The following is a 26,636-nucleotide window of genomic DNA, read 5'->3' on the forward strand; positions in this document are numbered from 1 at the left end:
GTCTGTTTCTTCTTGAAATAAGGGGTGAAAACAGAAATGTGGTGATGGAAAGGTTCACCTAACTAAACCTTTTGATCATGATGCCAGCAGTATGTTTTGTATTATAAATAGAGCGAGAAGTGCGTTCACACTGAAAACTGGAAAAAGAAAAAGTGCACTTTAAATACCCGGACGATGAGCGAAAAAAATGAAATGTGGACTGTTGGACACTTCATGTACTCAACTGTCACAACTTAAATTACGTCGCGAAGGGCTATCAGACTCTGAATATTAATGACAAAATAACCTTATAATATTCATACATTACATGGTTGAGTACATAGTGCATAAGTACATAGTCTATAAGTGCACAGTCTATAGTGCATCATTTGGGACACAGTTCACTGACCCTTGATTTCTTCATATAAATGTTCCAAAAACAATGGATTTTGACCCAGGAATATATCTTTCTTGTTGTTAAGCTTCTTAGAACAATGTCAAAGTCAACAGCATCTTGTGTACCTCTTGAGATGATCCAACAGGAAGAGGAAGGTGACCAGGTTGGGCTCTGGCAGAGACAGCAGGAGGTTCAGCATACAGCTCTCCTTAGCTACGCTGTCTGAAAGAGCTGATGACATAATCAACATTGTTATACCTTCGAAAAACAATCCCGCACAATCTATTTTTTTCCAAGTAAAACAACTGACACACCAATGCCTCCTGCAAAGTTAGGGTAAAGTTCGTCAGTGAACAGGGGCTCAGGGAGCTCCCTGAAGTACAGCTTGAGCGTTCCGGCAATGGCGTTCACATCCATCTCACTCATCATTACTGACACATCTTTATTATCTGTTACAGAGAGACAAAGAGAGAGATCAGCAACTAAACTTGCTGGCTGGATGTGTGTGTCAAAACTCAACACAAGTCTGATGGACACTAACTGGTGTCAAAGGCAGTCTTCAGTGCCTGGATGTCAGTGGCCACTCCTGAGACACGGTAGATGCCCACTTCCTCCATTCCTCTTCTCTCGATTTCCTCTAGACACTGTCTGACGATGTAGGGCACTTTAGAGCGTTCCCGTCTGAGACAAGAAATAATAGCAGGATAACGAAACCAGCCTTTTGATTTAATGAACAAGAAATGACTACAATTTTTTTTACTTATATTCAGCAAAAAATTGTTTGTGTGTTGTATTTATGTTAGCATATATTCAAATATTAGATGTGCTAAAATATGATAAAATGTTATTTATTCCTGTGATGACAAAACTGCTTTTTCATCAGCCACTATTCCAGCCTTCGGTGTCACATGATCCTTCAGAAATCATTCTAATATGCTGATTAGGTGCTCAAGAAACATTTCTTAGTTTTATCAACGTTGAACAAAGTTGTGCTGCTTAATATTTTTGTGGAAACCAAGATACATTCTTCAGGCTTTTATTTGATGAATAAAAAATTCAAAAGAACAGCATTTATTTAAAACAGAAAACCTTTCTAAAATAAATGTATTTGCTGCAATTATTTTAAATTAATTTAATGCATCTTTTTTTTATAATAATAATTAAAAAATTAACAAATGTGTACATGCAAAATAGATTTGAAAAGTGTGGCTTAAACTTGTTTAACTGTGTCTGTTTCTCAAATAAAGCTATCATGCAGCTTCAGACAAGTTGAGTCTATGTGCTGTGTTCACTGTACATTTTCACTGTATGAAAACGAGGTTAAGCAAAATAATGCCATTACACATTAATCAGCAGTAGATGCTGCTAATGTACAGACCTTTGATGCACAGGTTTGTGTCTGAGCATCTGTACTGGTGTTGTCATGTTGTCTTTATATCATTAATTGATTCTGCCCTTAAACCCATTAGGAAGCTCATTAATGTCAATCAAATCTGACCACAAACAAAGGGCAGAATTCTATGAAGACTATAATTTTATATACTTAATGTTCTAATTTTCTTTGATACAATGAAAACCTGAAAAAGCACGATAACTTACAATGTCAAAATGCATCTTTTTGTGAAAAAAGACCAAATAATTTTCTCATATAAAATTTGTTCCGACTCACTTTGTCACTGTGGAGATATTTACTCCAAACACACCCATGGGCTTCCGTGGGGGCATTCTCTTTAGGCTGAACTCCCGGCTGGTGAACTTCATGGATATCTTCACCTCAATCTTCAGACAAATTAGTAATTAGAGTGTACAGAATGGCAGGATTACAGAAGAGGAGCAGATGTGAATATACTTACCCCATTCATAGGGATGACTGTTCTCTGCCAGTCTTTACCCTGGAGCATCTGAGGATCCAACTGGATAAAAAAGAGAAAAAAGAAACATAAAATACAATGGGATTTCCAACATAGAACATTGGTCTTTTTTTAGATCTAGAGGGCTTTAGGATTGGCTACATATCTGTTAAAACCACCACTGATGTTATGAAGGGCTTGGAGTGATGTGAACATTTTTCATACTGCCACTTCTCCTTATACAGCAGTTCTACACATCACCAGCCAATTTCTCTGACCCCTCTAAGCAAACGTGGGGCCATCTGGAGTGGGCCAAGTTCAGTGTGTTCCTTTCCCTCATCCTGGCCTAATCTCCATATGGTCTTGTATATGGCCTGATCCTGCTCTGCTATCTAATCTCATCATCTCAGTCATTACAGTTTGTCTGTCAACGGGTCATGGTGGGAGACAGAGTGAGAACTGTGACAACACACCAATGCCAGCTTAGGTCATTAGAGCTCCACTGGCATAGGAAAATCCACCCACACACACACACACACACACACACAAATGCAATATTTAATTAACCTTTATTATATTACCAAATATTTTTATATGCAACATCACATCGTAAAGTAGAAAACAGATTCTATAAGAGTCCCAAAATCTGTTGCTGTTCACTTAAATATCTATTTTGCTCTTATTTCCTTCTTTACCGTCCTTGACACCGTTTCATTTTGTAAATCTGCATAATTTTCTCTTTCCGCACCTTCAGCATCTCTTAAAGGTTAATTCTGCTGCAGTATTGTTATCATTTACAGAAATGTTTATATATATATATATATATATATATATATATATATATATATTTATATATATATATATATATATATATATATATATATATATATATATATATATATATATATATATACACTGAAATAGCTACAGTTTAAAAATAATGTAACTAATTCTCCATGATTTAAAAATAGCTTAATTTTAGTTTCAGACCCTGAATTTAATAAATTATAAACATTAAACATGAAAAAATGGCACTATGTAGTGATACACAATGACTATAAGAAATGTAACAGCATTTAAATAATATTAGTTAACATTACGAGCCTTAAAAATCTAAAATGAAAAATAGAACTAAATGAGCTAATAAATTTAAAACAACAGTTTAAAATGAAAACTAAATAACAAAATTAACTACGGTATAAACAATTGAAAATAATTGAAAATCTAAAATAAATGTAAATAACTAAGAAAAAAAATAAATCTACCCATTACATTTCCAATGGCACAAATCTATAGAGCAGTCCAGATTTATTTTTAATGTTTATTTGTTGGCAGACCACTGCAAAGTGCTCTTGGGTAGAGAACTAAAAACCAAACAGCAAAGCAATAAATCATCATAATGTTTAAGAAGAAAATGTTTGATTTTACAACGATCACATAACTTAAATACACAAAAGAAAGATGATCCATACAATAACACATTTTATGGCTTAGTGGACTAGAGCAGAGGTTCCCAAAGTCACAGCTGGCTGATGGGGGCTACAGAGGGATCATATAACAGCCCTCTAATCCCTCCCCCTTCCCTCATCATACACCAGCCAACACTTTGAAACCAACAGCATCCAAACCTAGACTTTACAAGCAATCATTTGTAAGGCAAGAGAATTTTGTGCTCTTTGTAAGACTCCACAAACCTCTCTGGGGAGGGGACTGAGAGGTCAACTGATCTGACGTTGTTTTGAGTGTGACATTTTCAGACAGGAGACATGAATTATGGATGATCTGATGCCTAAAAAGCCAGGGCAGAGAGAATAACACCCTACCTATTAAAAAGCAGATTAAATGTCTGGAGTATAAAGGCCGGTCCCCATCTGGGGCCGTGCTCTCATACGAGCAGATATACCTTTGACCAGATTCACTGAGGGCCCATATGGAGAATGACACTTAGCTCACATGAGAGCCAAGCTAATTTATGCTTACAACCTGTTAACCTGTAGGGATTTGTAAAAATGTCTAGTAAGTGGGTTGTGAATCATTAGTAAGTCTGGTATAAATAGCCTGGTTTAAAGTCAAGCCAAGTTTTCGCTAATTGCAGTAAGGGCTGAAATAAAATGTTGAAATGAATATTGCATTTATAAACCATGAAAGTTTAGGCTGAAGTAATATAATAACTAAAACTAAAATGAATTTAAACATAAGAAAAATTTTAAAAAGTGACAAAAGCACATAACAAATAAATTCATAAAACCTAAACTAAAATGGCTATTTCAGAATATTATCAGTAATACTAAAATAACACTTTTATCAACTAAATTTGTTACAGTGTTTATGCAGTGAAGATCATACCGCGATTTGTCCTTTGCCCATAATTCTGTCCGTGCCTTCTCCATCCTCCTTGTTCATTTTCGCTTTGTTGTAGCTCTTCTCGTAACACAGTAGACGTAATGTCTGGGAGCCCTCCAACTCGATCTCAAACTCCTGAGGCAGACACAATACAAGAGAAACAACATTACCCAGAATACATACAACAAATACACATAAGAATATATATACATAGCTACCTTGAGAACATCTTTTTGGTAACAAATAAGTAAACAACAACATTTTTAATAATAATAAAACACAAAGACTGCCCCAAAAAACTTCAGATTTTGCTTCTCAAAACAGTCTGAGGATACTTTTGAGCAGACTTAGCACCAGCCATCCCTCATTTCCTCATTTTCTCCCCTTTACTTTTGGGGATGGTAATTGCTCTTAATTAAAATGTAATATAATTTGTCCAGAAGGTCTTCATATTCCACATGGCCTCGCTTCTGCTGCTCTTAATTAAGATTTAATGCCTCAAGAGCATTTCAGCAGGAAGGTCTTTTGGCATCGATGGTGTATCGATGTGGGATTACCTCATTCCACTTGGGTTCGGTAGTATATCTGTATACTCTCGTTTTGGCTTTATTCACAAAGATGCTGAAGGAGTCCACCTCTAATGTGCAATACAGATCTAAAGAGAGAAAGCAGTAAGAAGATCTGTAAGATACTGACTCTTTAAAGGGTTTTAGGGCAGGCTAAGCAAATGTATATATGACCTTTGATGAGCACAGAGAGGAAGAATTAAAGAGGCACATACTTAAGCTCTGTTTAAGTCCAGAGGCAGAATGGACAATTACATTCAAGAATCCATACAGTCCAGTTGTTTCATCCTCTGTAAGAGAAAATGGTTCAAAACGTCTAGAAAATATTGAAATAAAATACAACAGAATCACAGTAATAATAAAAAAAAGTCATTAAAAACTATTATTAAGTAAAAATATTTCTGTAATTTGATTACATTGCTATGAATAAAACAACATTATTGAAAAGAAAATGTTTTTTTAAGATTATTTAATTATTTAACTATTTAATTTTAATTTAACCTGAGGAATTGTGCACAAGAAATCCATCCAGGACGATCTGATAAGATTGTAAACCGTTGATTCTCTGTAAGACCTGTGCAACCTTCTTACCGTCTTTATTGACTGTGAGGGGTAATTGATGGACCGTCTGGAGTTTGAGACATGAATTGGTGAGCATCTGAAGCTCCATGGACGTCAGGCTGAAGGTCTTAAAGCCTGGAAAATAAGCAAGCATTCAGTTGAAAAACAAAAACACTACCATCTGATCTACTGCTGATTTCTGTGACCATGCCACTTACATTTCTTTTGCTGTTCTCGGATCACTTCCTTCCACTCTGCGCGCTCGTAGTCCGATGAGATCAGAAACATGTAGCTCTGAAATGCATAACGGACATGGACTGTGAGCATGGGCTGGAATGTTGAAGAGGAGTGTGAGGATAAAAATCAGATACGACAGAAAGGCTGTGAATCACCGGCTCTTACCTTTCCATTGCGGTTGTGCACTCTGAGGGGCATGTTAGGAGAGTTCAGCAGCAGTAGCGATTCCTGTTCCGACAGCTTCTTTTTGAGCCTCTCCATAACCTTTGACCCTTTGTTGGCCTTCTGTTGAGGCAAGAAGCAAAAAGTCATGTTTAAATCTATTGAGCTGTTACGTGAACTTCTGAATGCATGTTGCCCCAAAAGAATATGTCCAGGTCAGAATGTTTTGAGCCACAGCTTCTTACAATAAAAAAATACACTATAATTTAATATAATTTTATATTTTACTAATTTTATTGTGAAATATTGTTACAATTTAAAATAACAGTTTTAACTATACACATATGTGTGTGTGTGTGTGTGTGTGTGTGTGTGTGTGTGTGTGTGTGTCTGTGATGCCAAAGCTGAATTTTTAGCATCATTAGGGTAGTCTTCAGTGTCACATGATCCTTCAGAAATCATTATAATACACTGATTGATGCTTAAGAAACATTTATTATTATTATCAATGTTGAAAAAAGCTAAGTGAGGTCTGTAAGCCTGAAAAACATAAAGTTTTTCTAATATCATAAATTATTACAAATTATATCATATTAATGAAAATGTTTGTGAAAAGTTGCCTAATAGATTTCTGTACCCTTTCTCTCTGGATCTCACTCCTCAGGGACGAGATTTTGATCTTAATGGCATCCAGCTCCTCATCAGGGGCTTGTGGGACAGGCAGGGGCTCAGACTCTTCTGCCGTTTGGAAGTTGAGGTCTGAGAGAGGAATGTACCACTTGGAGTCATACTGCTGGTTTTTCCTGCAGACAGACAATAAAAGGAACAAATGGGGTGACGGGGAAAATAATTTAATATCCAGGCAAGAATACATCCTGAAATCTGATTACAGAGCAGTGGTGTTAGTGCAGACTGGGCTCACAGGTCTGAGGAGCCAGGATGTTAGGCTCAAGTTGTGAAAATAATACAAGTGTATCTGACTCAACAACACTTATATGGTAAATGGGAGTTCAAGTGGTCCATTTTTAAAAATAGGAAGAGAGTGAGATGACAGAGCAGGCAGAATTAAGGAAAGATAGAAATGTAAGGAGAAGATGGGAGAGAGAAAACAAAGAGGTTTTCCTTACCCTCCAATCTGCTTCTTCAGTTTGGCACAGAGCAGGAGGTCAGTGAAGAGAAAAACATGGCGTAGCTTCCGGGCGCCTTCCACAAGCTCCACCATGAAGCTGTCCTTCAACAGCTGACGGTTCTGTCATACACAAAAACAATGTAGGCAAATTTCAATTCAGACATAGCTTCTCAGTCTTCAGACACACGCACGCACGCACGCACGCACGCACGCACGCAAAGTTTGGGGTTGGAATTATTACAATAACTGTTTTAATATTTTTTTTTGTGATGGCATTTGAACATATAATGTAATGCTACAGTAATACTGTCAAATTTAACTGAACCATTTTGGTGAGAAGTGCCACTAGGGGGCAGTCCCACCCTATTTCCAAAAACATGGCATCAACTTTCAGGAAAGAGCAGTGAGCTGGTGTTGATGAGTCTTCTTTGTTTATGAAATGAGAAAATTGGGAGAACATTTTGAAAAGGGAACTCTGTCCACAGATCATATGCTAAGTGATAGTCCCGTGAGCCTAAACAGCGGTTAATGTGTGAAAACACACACATAGGCACAATAACACAGCCCCTGGCCACACGTCACGCATCAGTGCTCCCACAGCAACACGTCACCTCTGCAGTGAGGAAACAAAAGATGATATCACAAGCATCTCATCCAATGAGACGCTCTTACCTGGCTCCACTCACCGCCACATTCAAAGACAACTCATTTTTGATGCAACAACATCACTGCTGTTGACTCACCCAAAAATGTATCCTTGGACGCTTGAGTGAATTTCCTAGCATTGTGTGTGTGTGATGTGCTGTCTGCAGCTGGGGACACAGATGAGATGGAAGAGTCACCGCATACTCATTCCAAAACTCCCAGCATGCCAGCCATGTTGTGCGTCATTGCATTTCCAGAACAAAGTGTAATGGCTTGATTTCAGCTTATGGCACCGCCAAAAATGAGATTCTTATTCCACATGGCTCTATTTTCTGCATAGAGAAGTGCAGTGGCAGAGAAAAGAGCCTCTTTCCACATCTCTACCAACAGGAAGAGCAATTACATCATTTAGTCAATGCAAACAGTTCAATCAATGGTTCACGGTGCCTATTTCTCCTCAGCTTCCAGATTGGCGGTAATTATTGTGTGGGGTCTTGTGTAAGTAGATGGTTACTGTCTTAAAATAGTATAGATGAATGCAGTAGTGAATGCTCAAAAGATCGCACTCAGCAATACTGAAAAGGGATCCTGGGAAACACAATGTTCCCAAATGCTCCCACACCACTAAGATTATATTGGTCCCGTTTCAAATCATGCAGGAAGCACATACCACTTCCAAAGAGGTTATCTAAAACTTGTTTGCTGAACTCTTCATAAGAGAAAAGAAGAAAAAGAAGGGAGGGCAACATGTTTACAGAAAACAATAGTGTCTAGTGAAATAACTGTGAGTAAAGGAACTTTCGCAGATCTCACTTTGCCACAAGCTATTAATCAAAGGGAAGATGAGGCACTCTGTACATATTTCTGATTCTTGTCTCACTGGTAATTCACTCGGCCCTCCAGGGGTTGGTATAAACAGCAGAGAGCTTTATTCTAGGAATAATCTGTCATCATATGTTTTTATATAATGACCACTAAACTGTATAATTGACCTTTGATCATATATTGTGAAAAAATACATTATATTATAGATTGTAAAAAATAGAATTACTACAGGGAAAATATGTAATTTATAAAAAATATATTATCACTGTAAAAATTATTATTGAATTTCATTATTATTATTATTATTATTTTGATGTTTGTGTGTATTATTTTATTTGCAGAGAAAGTCTAAAGGCTAAAACATACAGTGCACAAAGAACACTGTATATGATCACTGTATTTTGGTCAAGGCATGGCCTAATGGTTAGAGAGTCAGACTCCTAACCCAAAGGTTACCAGCAGGGATCGTAGGTGGGGGGAGTGAATGTACAGCGCTCTCTCTCTCCACCTTCAATTCCACAACTGAGGTACCCTAGAGCAAGGCACTGAACCCCAACTGCTCCCTGGGTGCCACAGCAAAAATGGCTGCCCACTGCTCTGTGTGTGCAGTCACTGCTGTGTGTGTGCACTTTGGATGAGACAAATGCAGAGCACTAATTCAGAGTATGGGTCACCATACTTGGCCAGGTCACTTTCAACTTTACTGTACCTTTAAAAGTCGACTAAGCTGTTAACTTTACTTTATAAACTGTTCCCTCCCTTACACTTTCTACCCAACAACAACAATACAATAAAAACATTTACCCAGCAGAAGACACTAAAGTGTGTTTCTTTCAAAGAGCACTATATATCAGAATTTACATGACTTGGCATTTCCAGAACAATTTCACTGTATGTGAAATGCAAACCCTCTCTTCCTCTCTCTTTCTCCTTCACCCTGCAAGACACACACACACACACACACACACGTCCAAAAACAAACAAGCTTGGTATCTTAAATTTCTTCTGCAAACACTTATACTGTCTACGCTGTTTGCAAATCTATACCAGTATCTTACCAGTCTACAGTGAACATGATGTGCTTTTTTCCTCGGTAAAAGACGAGATGCTCAAATGAGCTGTCTCAGCACATCAGATGACATTTTCTAACAGTTTGCCTCCAGTACAAACACGACAATAGCAATATCTCATAATCACCCGCTACAAACAGACTGAAACCACTGAAAATTAAATACACAGCCATTCAGAATAAAAAACAGAGCATTGTGTTTGTGTGGTAAAGACAGACTCCCCTCTGGGTTGCACATTTTTAGCCTTCTTAACATAACAAGCTACTTAAAATTATAACTTTTATTAGTATTACATATCCCTGACAGAATTACATTGTCCATAAAAAAATAAAGTACATTTTTATGTGCTTAAATTTCCTCTTTGTCCTAAAGGTCCAGTAAGAAGCAAAATGATCATCACATGAGTCTGTGTGTGGTATATGTTGATGTGAATACATTTGTGATGGTCTTTTGAACAGAGCAGATGGCTCTGACGAACCCAAGATCATCAGGTTGTGTATGCATTTACATTTGATGTGTTTATTCAGGCATTAGCATGTTTGGATTAATGGATCTGTGCATTTATGTGTCTTTTGTGCATGGTAGACACTTCATATACATATGTACATTGTGAATGAGTGTGTGTGCATACACAATCTACAATGTCACATGTGTGCAGCTACATACAAAGCCCATCATGCATCGCTGTTTGAGCATGTATCACAGACGTTGAAAGCTGCTTTTTGAAATCGGCAGGTTCATTTGCATTTTAATTAAGTGGCTTCAACCCAGCTAGTGCAGACCTCTGGGGCCACCCTGAATCTCTTCTCTCTCTCACCGCATACCTTCAGTTTCCAGTACGGGTAACACTAGAAGCCCATAGCTAATCAACGCAACCATGACCTGAACAATCATGCTAATGCTTCTAGCTGCCCACTGATATCAGTTCTGAAGTTACTCTTAAATAATGAGATTGTTGTTCATTGGCAACAACCAAAGAAGTAAGCTTAGGGCACAATACTGTACCTCTCCACTCAAGCTAGATGCACCTCTAGAATAACTAAATGAAACAAATGAATGAAACAATAAGAAGTACATTGATATACCAATAAGCCAGTAATTATTTTTATGTTATAGCAGGAAAATCATAAATGGCTAAAAAAACGATACTGCCAGAGTTTAATAATCATGTTCTCTTTACATCCCTCAAGTATGAGCAATAGTATTTGTAATGCAGGCCTGAGCTAAGAAAGAAATCACTAAATCATCAAGAAACTATAAAAACAAAAGGAAAGTAAACTAAGGCTTGTTTTCTTAGATGACTTAAAGACAATAAGCTCCACAACAACTCATTGATTTCCATGAGTTCCTTTCATGCACACACTATCAATATTTGATTAGTTGGTCTGTCCACAAGCGCCTGGGGGAGGAAGGTGGGAGGGGTGGAGAGAGCGAATGCAAACTCCTCCTCACTGTTTACTCAAAGTAGGCGGAGCCTGCTCCACACAAGATGGCCATGACTAATCAATAAGTTGCGAGTCAGAGCGAGGTGGCTCATTAAAGCAAATTACGCACAAGCGCTGCTCGCCATCAATCACACACAGCTGCAATTCATCTGCCACTCTCCAGAGGCCACATTGCTGGAATGAAGGGGGCGGCACAGAGAGTCTCTGTGTTGAAAACCAAATGTATCTTTCCAAGATAAGTCTCTATAAGGGTGATCTTCTCTGCAGGGGTCAGTGAAGGTATGTGTTCTCTTACCGCCTTTAATTAATGACATCATCATGACTCGAGAATTAGTAAACAGATACCTAAGAGATTACGAAAAATAAATCCCACAAGATATGAGCACAAACAACTTATATGCAGCAAAGATTTCAGTAACAAATAGAGGATGTTTTATTTATAGCATATACCCTCAGTGGAGATGGGAGAGTATATGCTAGTGTGAAATAGAGAGAAGGCAGAGTCGCCCAAGGATAGGTTGTGCAGAGAGCAGAGGGTGGGCCGGCTCTGAGATGGATGGAAATGACTGGCTGTGTGTCCTGATGGGAGTTCATTGGATGGATGGCTTCAGGGCACCTGCACTATACCCGACCTGGAATTTTGACATTTCTGTGCCCTATAAAAATATGTTTTTGACAAACACTCTCCATCGTAAACAAGATGGAGGACTTATGAGAGAGAGAGAGAGAGGGGTAAGATGGAAGGAAGGAGGGCTTTCTGCACTCACCTCTCCCTTCTTCACTGTCATGGACTGGCGGCGAGGCGTGCTCTCTTCGTTAATGCTGGACAGGAAGTTCTGTGAGATGCGGAGGGCGTCCTGCAGGAGGGGGTAATCTGGGTGACTGGAAGGTGTGTGTTTCAGAAGATCCTGTAGAAAACAAACACAGACATTCACCCAAAAGAAAACTGATTTAAAGGAGACCTATTATTTCCCCTTTTTACAAGACATAAGTCTCAGGTGTCCCATGAATGTGTCTGTGAAGCGTCAGCTCAAGATACCACACAGATCATGTATTATATAATTTTGAAAATGCCTAGTTTGAGTGGAAGTACAAACAGGCTGTTTTCACGCATGTCTCATTAAATGCAAATGAGCTGCTGCTCCCCGCCCCCTTTTCCAGAAAGGGGAACAGTTGGTTTATCAGAAACTCTGCTAAAAAACAATGTTTGGTTTTGATGATCATGTCTGTCGTGCTGAAATTATGCGTTTTATAATTTATTATTTTAAAATTCTGAAAGACGGTTTTCTAAACGCACACATCCGGGGCACGCACACATAAAACATCTGTCACACAGCATGCGAGTACTAAACTAAGTTCTCTGTCATGTCTTGTTGCACTTAAACAGTAAAATACACACAAGTTTATGAGAAAACACACAAGTTACAAAAAAAATGTCTGAAGGTAACAACTGGGAAAGAAATTGCATCTTTATATTAGATCTGTGTGGCAGCAGCATAACATACAGTAAATGAATCAATAAATCCACTGCTCTCTTGTCTCCTCTGTGGCTGGGACTCCATCATCAGTGCAGCCAAAGACAGAACAGTTAATGTAGCATGCTTTGCTCGAACATTCACCATGGCCTTGTCGATTAAGGGGCCGTAATATCATAATAAGTTCCCTTTTCTATGTTACGAAAGGAGGAAAATCTGACACACTTGTTTTTTTTCACAAGCTTGCGGAGAGAGAGGCTTACCAAAAAAAAGAAAAGAAAAATTACTGGGTTCTTTTTCATGTTTTCTGGGTTGACAGATGCACAGAGGACATGATTATAGCACATAAACATGAAAAAAGTCAGATTTTCATGATATGACACCATCAATCAAAGCTTAAAATTAAAAAATAGTTTTTAACATTTATGTTGGTTGTCAAAGCAAAACCAGTGACCATATACAGTATACCAAGATGATTTCTACATTTATAGCAATGCAACCAAGCATTGATATGAATGGGAGAAACTGCAACATCCAATATGGCGCGTCCAGGACACCTTAATCCCACCTTCTAAATAAAAGAGCCACTTCCTATGAAGTTATATGCTGATGTACATTTGTTCCCTATGTTGCTTACAGTGCCATTTGGACTAAATACACTCATTGCAACCTGCAATCTCACTTAAGATGGCAGAGGAAAGTAAACTTCCCAAGGCACAATCTTGCAATTGAAACGTATCCTATATTTGAGCAATAGTAAAAGTGATAAACATAAACATTTAGCTAACGCATAAAGAAAATATGATAAACTTGACTCACATGTAAAACAAGCGTGCTCCGGGTCACTCTGTCCACTGGTTTATAGAGCAGAGCTGGCAAAGACAAGACAGAAGAGAACACACACACACAGTGGGCGATTATTCACAAGAGCCACTTTCATACCGCTGGCTAAAATGCCGATGTTTGAAACCTTATCTAATCCACCCACTCAATGGGTTTTATGAAACTGAATTTAAAAGAAGGAACAACATGACATGCTGAGAGTAAAATGTGCAACACTTAAGCTCAATGAAAATACTACACATAATATGATGACAATATAATATGAAAACAATAAATGCCATCCTGTTGTTTCTTACTTTCCAGTGAGTATTTGGCTGTCAGGTCCTTGCACTCCTTGGTGCTCCTGACCTTGAGACTCTGCAGAGATATCAGAGACAAATCAGGATCAATAAACCTGTGAATTGCAGGGTTGGTAACTGTGATCTCATAAAGAACATCAGATTACTACTACAGAACTGTTTTCGCCATATTATAGCAGATATTCTCCTGACAAATGATATCTGGTTATGATAAATGGATTGCTATGTAGATTGTAGAGCTGATCAGACTTGTAAATAGCACATTATATTCCAAACATTACATGTAAAAATAAACACATTTTACTGTTAAATACTTGACTGTGTACTTATTCTGTTATGGTGTGTATTCAACTTCTCTCTCTTCTGTTCTCTGTATATTGAAAGAATCCCTTTCGGTAGAGACTGAATGAATAAATTAGCTTCTCACATTTGATCTACATATGGTAGGCACTAAGTAAATGTTTCCTATTGCAAGCTTTACACTTGTGGCAATACGCTCTCGAACCCACTAGAAATTGTCCACCCACGCCAATCCGAACTAAGAATTTTCCTAATGTTCGCATTTGGTCTTGCTAGAAGGGAGGAATGACAGGGGGAATAAAGTGGGAAGAGGTGAGCATTATCATGTAGATTTTATTCTAGACACACTATCTTCAAAACATTTAGCAAGGCATAAAATCTCCTGCTGAACTCTGAAGAGCGTTGAGATCCACTTTTATATTTGCTATCCTGGTCTCTCTGGTTAATCGGTCATCCCTATGGAGGAGTGAGGCAGGTAAAGCCCTGCATAAAAGCAAATAATTACTTGTTCTTTGATGGCAGGATGCATTACAGTAAATCTGATTGGAAGTTGTTGAAGCTAAAGTAAGAAAACTTCCTTGTTTTCTAACTTTAAACCAATACAATAAGCCTGACTTACGGATGAAAAAAAAAATTGTTAGCAAAATTGGTCTCAATAATCATTAAATTTCAGTATCCATTATGTTACAGGATTCTATCCACCTTATCTTTCCCAAAAGAGCAGGAGCGGCCATTTGTAAATTTAATGTGTCTTGCTTCTGGTGTCACCCGCTGGTTTGTAGTGCAAACTGTTTTACCTTTAACTGCACTTTGTTATTCTTCTCTTATTTTGCAGTTTCTTTGAGAAAAACTAAGGTTTATAATATAAACAGAGGAACTTAAAAGGTCTTCACAAGAACCCGTCAAAATTAAAGTTTGGTTTAACTGTAACACGACTATATTAGGCTACTTAATGTAATGCTAAAATTATTATTAAAACATTATTTTAAGGAATATTTCCCTGTAAAATTATTTACCAGAAACATTTAAATACACAAGACACAATTACTGAATAAATAAATGAGTTTTTATAAAAACCAATAATTTAGAGATGCGTTTGATTATAAAAATGTAATGAAACTATTAAAAATGGAATCCGGAAAATGAATGGAAAACAAATAAAAAATGAAGAACTAAATTTGAGGGGGGAAAAAACAGCAATTTTATTTTATGTTTTTGTTAAACTTAATCATGATTTCAATTAATTAGACATCCTTTTTGATTAATAAAATGTAATATAACTATTAAAACAAAGTGTAGATAAAATGAAAATGGAAAAAAACGGAATATGGGAAGAAACTAAACAGATTTCATTGGGTACTAATTCTATTCCTTCTAGGTTGGGGATTTTGGGTAAAGGTATCTGTTCCCATATTAGAATAATAAGACCTTGAGAACTCCAGTAGGCTTTACCTCAGAGATCTCTGCGAACTGTGTGTTTGCTTGGCAGCACTTCTCTGCGGTTTCCACGGCGAGTTCGTAATTATCCACAAAGGCCCTGTACACTCCAAGCTGGCTAGCCTGCAGGAAGAGAAAACAAAGTGAGTCATATCCACTCATGCATCTTTTTGTCTTTGTTGTCCATGTATGGACTTTAAAACAGTAGGATGAAAACTGTTGAGATTTATGAGCATATCCAAGATGACAGTTCCCGCTTCTGGCTAACAGCGACACTATCAGTAATGAGTGAGATGCACGCATGGACTCCCCGTGGTGACATGGGGCGGACAGACGGGAGAGTGTCATCGCCGCAGGAGCAGCTGGACCATTGCTGTGCGTGGCTATAGAGCCTACAGCGGTTGCCATGGCAGCAGAGGCCAACTCTACAGTAAGCAATTAATGCGTGCGGCTGGCGCTTGTAAAAAGCACATTTGAGAATCTGATCTAGCCCATCCAAACTCAATAGCCATCCTGTTAGAGCCGGAAACAGCTCAATCTCTCAATAACACAAATATACATTAGATGATAAAGGGGTTGTGTGGGTGTGTATGCATGATAATAAATAAGCTGGAGCTGAGCTGGCTAAAACATTTGTCTGCCTGGAGTGACCGTGTGGATTTGACAGTTCAAGAGTACATATTTAACCATACATGTTTTTGGATTCTTCAAACAGAAGTAATAGGTAGTTATTTAGCATTACACTTTCACTTTATTAGCTTTAGATTAGATTTCCTAAAGTTTTTGCACTTACGTTTTTGTTTTTGTAACTGTACAATAAAAAAAATGGTTCACCCAAAAATGACAAACTTAGGCTATGTTTACACTTGGGTGTTTTCGTTTTAATATGCATAACTTATTCTACAGTTACACCTGTTGTTGTACCCATAGATATGTATAGTTAGATTCCCCATTCGACCGCTCAAAGCACGTAAAAGCATCCGCCATCTAAATAATATACCTATGATTGTTCCTACATTAATGGTCATGTGACATTCGTATTTGGTTGTGTAGTGTGGACAGAGAACGCAGTGAAAATGCCAGTGTAGACAAGGATCCTTTTCATTTTAAAATGCTGTAAACAGGGCCTAAGAATTTTAAGGTTCTATCTGACATTTTTGTCAAAATTGAGTTATTCACATATTCTTTTCCTGTGACTTATGTTGTGTACATTTCTAGAGACATTTTATTTAGAAAACAAAAAGGTTCAGTCAGCACCAATAGACTTTACAATGCCATTGCACTACTGGTATTTCACTTCCTGTCAGCTCAAAACAAAAACAAAAAAACAACTAAACAAAAAGGTTCTATCTATAAAGTATACGGAATGCAAACACTTTTGAAGCTCAATATCTCAAAACCGCTCAGGATGCAAAGAACCTTATAATTCCAAAGTGGCGATTTATTCATCTTCATGTCATTCCAAACCTGTAGTTATACTTCAGTTTCACCCCACGACCCCAAGTGACCCTATTGGTACCTGTCCAGGTTTGGTGGTACATCCGGGGATAAATATTTCATTTTGCACAGGCCAAAGAGACCATAAGTGAAGTCATTTTCGCAGTGTGTGCAATCCTCTCCATGCTGAGCAGAAACAGCCACTCCGGGCCAGAATCTATCTGCAGCGTGGCGGACGGGAATTTACTCTGCGACAACCTCATTACAGCGTGGAGAGGGATGATGACTGTAATAAAGCAATGACAACACATGCTGGGTCGAGTCAAACCGTGGCTGAGCGCTGTGAAGGGATGTGTTAAGCTTAAGAAACGGAAAATTTAGAAATGTACACAGACTGAAGCAACTTCAATCAAATGTGTTTAAAGCATACGAAACCAACTAAGCTAAAAAACCTAATTTACGAAATGAACATATGACAGAAAAGTGAAAAGAAACTGTGCAACAAGTATAGGTTACGCTCGGTTTTGTGACACTCTTTATATCTTTATTTTATTAAACCCATCTGATCACGCAGGTTCCTCGAACACACACAACATTAGTTTTAGTTGCTTGACATTTCAGCCATTCATCAACAAACTAAAATGCAGTCAATCAAAAATAAAAGTTACACTGTTATTTAAAAAAAGTCCGCTGTAAACTCTTGCCTTGTTAATATGGCAAAAATCGATTCTTATCAAATGAGACAATACCATTTCAGTTTTGCTTGACATTTCTTTGCTGTTTATAATAAATGCCACTAGCCTATATTTTTTGATATTATAGTGTAATATATACTTTTATAGCTGCTTATCTTGTCATTCTTGTTCTGTTATACTGTTGAATGTAAAGGATTTGTTGTGGAGTGAAACTAAAGAGGCTAAATAATGTTTTTGTTTTTAAAAGTTTCCTTGTATATATCGCTTTTTAATATACATATAAATTATTGTAATTGTTTGCAGTTACAAGGTTAATAGATCTGCACTCGTTTCTATTTTAGACTGATAAATGAGGCCAATTATTTCATTTGAAGGATACAAATTGTTGTGTACTGCATGTGAATCATTCAGACTAGAAACCACTGACAAAGAAGCTTGGAGAAACACATGAAAAATAGAAAAGTGAAAAACTTTTTTATTAAAGGTCTAAGTTTATTTTTGATTTTTTTTTTTATCTAAAACTACATCTGGTCTAACCTTATTATAAGAATCAACTGAAAAGTAATGGGTCCCAGAAGAATTCAAGACATTACAGTCCATCAAAATATGCTTCAAAGATAATGGACTCTGGTAAAAGGAACATTAAAGAAGATCTTCATTCATTAACAAAAAACTAGGTCTGGAATGGCCTATTTGTCAGCGGGTACAGATAATTCCACCAACCACAGGATTGATTTGGTAAAGTTTATTTGTACTTTACTGATCCCATTTGGCTCGCCAATTTTTAAGGATATTTATGTTTATAGTACAGCAGATCTGAGGTCTGAAAGTGGAATAGGACATTTTTTTGTGGACGGACGGACAGACAGACAGGTTTTAGAATAGTTTTTTAATCGACATTTATAAAATATTGAAAAACCCTTTACACAAACCTGTAATAGAAACCAGGCTAATAACTGATATTTGAAATGCGGTTAAAAAAAAAAGTGTTGGATTTTTGTTTTAGTTGGTACATAAAAAAAAAAGAAAGGGTAGGAAATACTGATCAACAGGACATTCTTTATGTACACTGGTTATGGTTAAAAAAATCTCTCAAACGCTGTGTTGACAGGATGATATTCCTCATTCAGATAACCATCCCATTAATTCATTATGTCACTACAGAGAAGCTGTATGCTAAGGCTTTTTTGAGAAGGTTGAGATGCATCTAAACACGACAGACAAACTAAAAAGTTGATATGTCAGCTGGTTGAGACAGTTTGACAGAACATCCACTCAGCCTCGACACACTTCTTCATGATGACATGACCACATGCCAGGCCCAGCTGAAGATGAAAGCATGTTCCTCTGCTCTGTGCATTTAACGAATGCGACCCGTTTAAGTAGGTCACAGAAAAGATTGGGAGTGTCAGAATTTCTTGCTGTTAGGAGAACAGTCTCCGGAGAATTTACATACATGTGTCAGCGACAGGCATAAAACATTTAGTGCAAGTGAGCGGGAATATTTCCATCTTTCTCACAGCCGAGCGGGACACGGAACATCACCTTTGACATGCAGACTCCCGTAATGACTTTGCTCATGATTTGCATCGTATTTTCGTACTCAACATGAGCTGTCGGGAAGGAAGAAACAACACAAACCGCAGGAGACATTTCTATCACCGACTTTGACTATATCTCGCTCGTTCATTCATCTTCTTGTCTCTCCTGCTGCGAGCAAGTGTCTTTTTTGGGAGGCTGCCTCCTCGAGCACTGCCTCGCCTCCTGCCTCCCGATTCTTGTTAATAGACGCAGGGAGGGTGAGGGGATCAGTGACAAATAGCCTCTGGTCAAAATAAGTGCCTGACTGACTGTCTGAGGAAAGCCCAGCACCTTCTGGGAGAAAACACTGCTTGGCGATTGTAGCTTCCGTTTATTAAGTGTGTGATGGTGAAAGTGGGGAACAATGAAGGGGAAAATGGAAAGATAAATAAATGTGGAATATGACTCCTGAGTGCGCTGGCCGGAGAGACCTAGGAGGGATTTATCTGCCCCCCTAACAGTCAGCAGAGTCACGTGAGGAAAGAACTTAATGGAAAAAATAGGGGGTGCGGGATGGGGGGGGGGGGTGGTAGAGAACACAATCTTCGAATGGCACTATTTATAGTCTCTTCTCGAGACACAAAGCACACACTGTAGTATCTGCCCAAGTGGCTGGGTGAAAAAAAGGCGAAAATTGAGATTTTCAATGTTACACAGGCTCCTGCAGTCCAGACATTGTGTGACTGTGCAGTGTCACTCTAGGGGCATAAATGATTCATTTAGGATTCCTTGATTTAGAGATAAATGTTCACTCTCGTTCAGCCTCATGGGGCACAAAAGTGGAAAGCGACTAGACAGCGGAAGCATTCAACCATGATCAGAATTTAATTCTTTAGTCTAAATCAGATTTTCAATTCACAATTAAATAAATAAAAGAGATCTTGATTGCACATAAATTTTTCTAAAAGTCAACATTAAATGCTGTTTGCTTCAGAGTAAAACAGGACATATTTTATGTACAAAAAGGAGGACAGGACATTATCCATCAAGATTATGGTGATAAGCGGGTGGTGCATACTAAAAATGGAGTTGGGGATTTGGTGGAAGGAGTTTAAAAATGATGTCAGACCCTGAGCAAGTTATTACAATTTGCTGACAATGATTAAATAGGTTCTATTTCAAATGTATGTTGTGTTTAACCTGAAAAGGGGTCTGTTTAGAGATTTTTACTCACTTGTTTTTGGAAAAGGTCTCCCACACGTTGGTGGTGACTCCACTGCTGCACTCTGGGTAAAAGGCTGTCATAGAATTCTTTGTGGATCTCGTAGAGCTCAGGCACTTTAAAGAAGATGGTTTCGATCTGTTGAACAGTCAGGACAGGCTGGGAGGTGGTGGCTGCTGCTTTCAGGGGCTTCATGGGCTGGCAAAGGAGCAGGAACAAACATGTGAAAGTCTTAGAGACAATATAATCAACCACACACTATTGTTCAAAAGTGTGAGGGTGGTTTGGTAAGATTTTTTTTTTAAAGTCCCTGATGCTATTCAAGCCTGTATTTATTCCATAAAAAATATAGTAAAAATGGTAATATTGTAAAATATCCACATACTAAGTTTCAGTTAAAGTCTGCATTTGGCCTGCCAATCTATATCATCACAAACACATATTTATATGCAATTAAATGTATGACTTTCCTGTTGCAGATGATGGATAAGATCTTCTAATTTTAAGCTCAGTGGCATAATCACTCACTGAGACTCACTGAGCAAATTTAATCACGCACTATTAGCAATATCAAACTTGAGGCACTTTTACCAGTAACAGCGCCTCCAGATGACTGAGGTAGGTCTCTTCACTGGCCAGGATTCCAGACAACACCCTTTTCCTCATCTCCAGTCCCTTCTCCAGATCCAACTCCGCCTACATGAACATTAAATCACATGACATTAAATTACATACTGGCAATGCTGAAAAGAGCTATAAAAAAGTGATTTGACACTGGTTCAATGGAGCTGCTTTATGGTCTTATAATAACTGTCTTGGCTACATGAGAATCATGGGAAATTCAGAACACCTTTGAACTGAATAGGGCCTTTATGTAGTCTACACTATTCACAAAGCCCTGAGTAAAGCATTAGATACTACAGACCTAGAATCCATCCAAAAGCAAGGCATATCTATTTTGTGTCGTGCGTAGGGTTACCGAGTGCTGATGACGGCTAAGTGGGCCTGAAATGTTGGTTTCCATGGCCACAGCACAGGTAGTGGAAACCACAGATGTTTGTGATAGTCTCATGAGACCTTCTAGTCCAGATTTTAGGATAAAACATCCATCTGCTTCATGACTGTGGTTTCGTACCTTGAATTGAGTTTTTAAGCTGAGGTTAGATGTAAGATTGCTTTCACTCCATACATTTCTTCTAATCTCACTAACTGATATAAGATGTAAACCCCACCTGGTGACAGAGTAAATCCTGCCACTGAAACCTTCAGCGGGGAAGTGTGGAAATCAAGGTTTTATTATGAACTCTTTGGTGCTAGATGTCTCACCCTGGGGGGCACCGTTGTATCTCTAGACCACCATCTCTTATTCAGCCACATATTTATTAATCAAAGCATGTCAGTGTTCCAGCGCATGAGAATGAGTTGAGCTAATCTCAGATGCTCAAACAATAACCCTCACTTACTGAAAATGCAAGGACAGAAAGTATTTCTCATCATACACACAACAGGCAAAAATTACAAACGGCTCCGATGAGAAAGAAGCAAATATGTTTAAAGAACATACACAGTACAGTGTGTCAATAACAACTAGGATTATATAGATAAATAATTACAAATATTAAGCCACAAGTAATTAGATTACATTTTAAACATAGGGTATATAATACATGAATTAATAAATAAAGTTATCATAAACTTATTTGATTTACATTCACTTTTCCCATAACCATTTTTCTATCTGGAAGCTAATGGAAGTTGCCCCACTTTTTGGATTTTCATTTGTCTTATACTGTACTTTTAAATGTGACCTAATAAAAAACAAACATGAGGCCAACGTACAGAAAAGGTATAACTTTTAATTAATGCTGTCAAATTATTGCTGTTAATTGCATCCAAAATATTATTTTTTGTTTACATAATATATTTGTGTGTACTGTGTATATTTATTATGTATATATAAAGACATACACATATAGCATAGGCTTTACTTTGAAAATAGTTACATTTATATATTTATATTCATAAAAATTATATCATATATAAACGCAACATATATTTCTTAAATATATACATGCATGTGTGTGTTATTTATATATACATAATAAATATACACACACATATTATGTACACAAAAACCTTTCTTTTGGATGTGATTAATCGTGATTAATCATTTGACAGCACTACTTTCAATATAAAGTTAACAAGATTTCTTGAACACAATAATTTGCTTACAGAGAAGTCGAAATTCTATCTTTCGGAGTTTCAATAAAGCACATTTGATTTTTTAGCTTAATTTGAGCAGAGTTGTAATCTAAGACAACTCTTTGTGACAACATGACAAGATTATTCTTAAATATGCAATTTGCACTCATTGAAATTAAATCTGGTTCTGTGTTTGAGGAGAATGTGTCTAAAAAAATGGGTGACCATCCCTCAATTGTAGGTTTATTTGCAGCTCAATTCAAGACGTTTACATAGCAAATCCCTCTTTGAATCCATCCATATTTCAAATCCCTAGTTGTGTGTATGTTGGGTAAACGAGTAAAGCATGCAGGTGTTACTATGGAAGGGTGCATTAGTGTGTGCAGGTGAGTATCTTCTCTGTATTGATTAAAATCCATGTGGGAGCTAAACACAGAGGTCATAAGGGCCCAAATAAACTGCTTGCCTCTGGGCCTGGTATTGTCAGGGAGGAGCATCAATCAATCTGACCGCCAGTGGCTGTGTCAATAAAGCAAGAAAGCTCTGTTTTACAATCAGTAATTTAATTTGATGGCCACTATGAATGATGAAGATGATGAAGAGTTGATAACAATAGAAAATATAAATAATTTCTTTAGAACACGCATGACTGCGTGCAATGAACGACATGATATCCTTCTACACAGTGCCGAGCTATATAATATTTACTAAGCTGCGATAAGCACTAAATGTTCAATTATAACTGTACTCTGCAGACTGAGCACTTCAAAATCTGCAAGCTTTGAAATCTGCCAAATTTCACAGCTCACTGGTTTTGTTGTATACCATTACCATGGAGGCTATAAATATATGTGGGTTTACTGGTACAATTATTCATAATGAACTGCATATACTTGGTGGATTCCTTTCATGGATCCATGCATGCATAAAGAAATCTTTAATGAGTACTCTTTACCTTCTCTCACCACCAACAAAGCATTCATCTCTCTATGCCCAACAAAATATGACGATTTTGATTTATTTTGTATATTCAAAAAATTAACGTAATTATTCAAAGGCCAAAAAAATCGGAATGTCAGATTCATCCCTGTCTGGCTGGCAAGGAGGTGACTTACAGACTTGGAGGACTCGATCGAGCCGGAGGAGAGAGTGTCTCGACTGCTGCGGCTCTTGGAGCTGAGATGAGGGGAGGAGGAGGGCGAGTCGTCGATGTAGGGCAGAATGTCATGGTGTCTACGCTGCTCCTCCGCTCGATCCGCATCATAACCATAGGTGGGCGGAGTGCCTGTAAACGGACCATCTGTGAAAAGATGGAAAAGAAGGAATATGGTTGAAAAAACCAAGTGGAAGAACAGCGTCATAATTTATTGAGTGTAAAACATCTTTTGAACTATGCTTACTAGAATGAACAGCACAGAAATAAAACTACTGATTGGTAAGCAGAGTTCATGCCCCACGTCTTAATGTCATCAACTAAGAGAGTCTGTTACAAATTCGCAGTGTTCAACTGATTCAGTTTAAGTGGCAGTCTAACATTAGCCTAGAGCTCTTAAAGGGCAATGAGATTATATCTGGAGTTGATTTTGGTATTAATGCAGCCAGACCAGAACTTTCTGTATACATTAAGATCACAAATAACTTCATGGCTCAGAGTTTTCCACACCAGAGGAAGAGATATATAGGGAAGACAAATGCTCTCATTCCTGTAGAAGAGCAGCCCAAGTTCCCTCTTCCTGGACCGGTTTGGCCATTAAGCTGCTGGCAGCCACACCAGAGGATCTCATATTTATTCAACACAAGCTCTGTTAAAACTAACTGTTTTGCCCTCATATGAGGCCAGCACATCTGCCAGCCTCTGGAAGGAATATGCAGGACAATAAAGGGTAAGCGGTTGTAAAACAGTGTGAATTTCTTTCTTCTGCACAACAAATATATTACATTTTTGAAGAATGTGGGTAAGCAAAATGGTCACAGGTCCCCTTTAATTTCACTATTATGAAAATACTTTGCAAGTCAATGGGGACCATCAATTGTTTGGTTACCCACATTATTTAATGTTGCCTTCAGCACAAGAAATGTATGCAGGTTTGGAAGAACAGGAGTATGAAATGAAAGTTTCTCAAACATAAAAAAAAAAAAAATGACAGCAGAAATGCACTGCCAGCTTTAAACAACTTCCAGATCCAGTGAAATTGTCAATACAAAGTCATCAGGTTTTCATAGACTTTCATGAAGTTTGCTAAATGGCACAACTTGTATGCTAACATGTATTACCTGCATGTGTCAGGGATCTGGGAAGGAGGACCCAATTGCAGTGAGAGATAGCAAGGTTTTATTGACAAGACATACTAATACAAGAGGTAATGAGGTGCACAATAGATACCACAACAGGAACACAAACCGAACAGCTAGGGAAGGCCACTGGGAAGGCTTCAGGAAACAACTGGCAAAATACTTGGGCAACAGAGGGTGCAGCAAGACCAGGCTGATAGAGAAGGCCAGCATAGAGCAGAGCTCAGAAACTTGTTGACCACTGACTCTGGAGACAGACCAGATGCCAGGCTGGTAGAACCAGGGCAGGACACATGAGGACAGGTCAGGAACTCGAACACAAGACAGGACAAAAGCTCCACAAAAAACACAAGTTAAATCCAAGACAAAGAATATAAACCAATGAGCTAGTAAGAGTCAAGTACCAATAATAAGAAATGATCAATTTAACCAACATAAGAGAATGATCAAACAAAACCAAGAATAAAGACTACAAAAATAAATAACAAATGAAAGCAAAGGTCAAGAACAAACAAATTACTAAAACAAGGAGCAAGACAAGAACATAGAATCACAAGGACTACACAAAACAAGGGCACAAGACCAACCAGATAGGGAGACACAAACACATATTCAGCCACAGAGAGAGAGGGGTGAAAATGACAATGGACCAGCAAACACAAAAGTTTAAGGTGCACTATAAATAGGGAGGAAAAAACATGAGGGACAGGTGAGCACAATTACACCACTAGGGTAACAAGAGGGTGTGGTAAAGAAGAAACAAGGAGGAGGGGCTAAAGGAGCATGGCCGAGAAAATAACTAACAAGGCAATGTGCTGACAATAGACACAGGAAACAAACATAAAACAAAGTCACAGTGCAAAACCCTGACAGCATGAACATCGATCATTTTGCTTTCTATGAAATAAAACTTATTGAAGAGTCACTTCTTCTGTGAACTATTACATTTCTAAAAATAAATATTATAATAAATAATACATGCACTACCCTCCAAAAGTTTGGGATTTGGGACGTTTTTGAAATAAGTCTTTTATGCACACAAAAGCTGCATTTATTTGATCAAAAACACAGTAAAAACAGTAATACAGTGAAATATTATTACAATTTAAATTACTTGTTTTCTATTTAAATATATTTATTTATTTCTAAGACGGCAAAGCTGAGGTTCAGCAACCATTACTCCAGTTCTCAGTGTCACATGATCCTTCAAAAATGATTCTAATATGCTGATTTGCAGCTCTAGAAACATTTCTTATTATTATCGGGGTTGAAAACAGCTGCTTAATATGTGCTACACTTTTTCAATATTCTTTGATGAATAGATTAATGGTTTTTAAAGAAGTATTTATTTGAAATAGCAACTTAATTTAAGTCATTACTTACTATGCTTTTGATACATTTAAGGTGCACATACTAAATAAAAGACGTTTCTAGCCAAAATAAATAAATAATAATAATAATTTAAAAAATCTTCCTGACCACAAAACTATGCACAGTACTATAAAAGTTAGAATAGATCAAATTTGAAATTATTAATTAATTATTAGTTAAATAAAACATCTGTGTGAAAACATTGACAAAAATAGTACGCATAAATAAGTCCATATATTCTGTAATGGTCTGAGACCCAGTGTATTTATGCGTAAAGCCAGATGAGCATGAAACAGCTCTAGCTGACTCTGAGTCACACTGCCTTGTCATCGC

General features: G+C 37.6%; 1 protein-coding gene across 1 annotated transcript in view; it reads right to left on the reverse strand.

Annotated features, from left to right (window-relative positions):
• bcr (BCR activator of RhoGEF and GTPase) overlaps positions 1–26,636 on the reverse strand; it is a 65,569-nt gene that overhangs the window by 3,209 nt on the left and 35,724 nt on the right. The window contains exons 2-21 of the mRNA XM_052588522.1: positions 23,756–23,940; positions 21,030–21,134; positions 20,451–20,636; positions 15,579–15,686; positions 13,824–13,884; positions 13,504–13,556; positions 11,977–12,117; positions 7,223–7,344; positions 6,733–6,898; positions 6,099–6,218; positions 5,915–5,990; positions 5,727–5,831; positions 5,351–5,425; positions 5,127–5,224; positions 4,573–4,704; positions 2,230–2,289; positions 2,046–2,155; positions 918–1,057; positions 691–825; positions 502–607 (exon numbers count right to left, since the gene is read on the reverse strand). Of these exons, the coding sequence (XP_052444482.1) occupies positions 502–607; positions 691–825; positions 918–1,057; positions 2,046–2,155; positions 2,230–2,289; positions 4,573–4,704; positions 5,127–5,224; positions 5,351–5,425; positions 5,727–5,831; positions 5,915–5,990; positions 6,099–6,218; positions 6,733–6,898; positions 7,223–7,344; positions 11,977–12,117; positions 13,504–13,556; positions 13,824–13,884; positions 15,579–15,686; positions 20,451–20,636; positions 21,030–21,134; positions 23,756–23,940 (2,284 nt within the window). The remainder of the gene's footprint in view (positions 1–501; positions 608–690; positions 826–917; positions 1,058–2,045; positions 2,156–2,229; positions 2,290–4,572; positions 4,705–5,126; positions 5,225–5,350; positions 5,426–5,726; positions 5,832–5,914; positions 5,991–6,098; positions 6,219–6,732; positions 6,899–7,222; positions 7,345–11,976; positions 12,118–13,503; positions 13,557–13,823; positions 13,885–15,578; positions 15,687–20,450; positions 20,637–21,029; positions 21,135–23,755; positions 23,941–26,636) is intronic.

This window comes from Carassius gibelio, chromosome B21 (genome assembly GCF_023724105.1).
Source record: "Carassius gibelio isolate Cgi1373 ecotype wild population from Czech Republic chromosome B21, carGib1.2-hapl.c, whole genome shotgun sequence".
Taxonomy (NCBI): Eukaryota; Metazoa; Chordata; class Actinopteri; order Cypriniformes; family Cyprinidae; genus Carassius; species Carassius gibelio.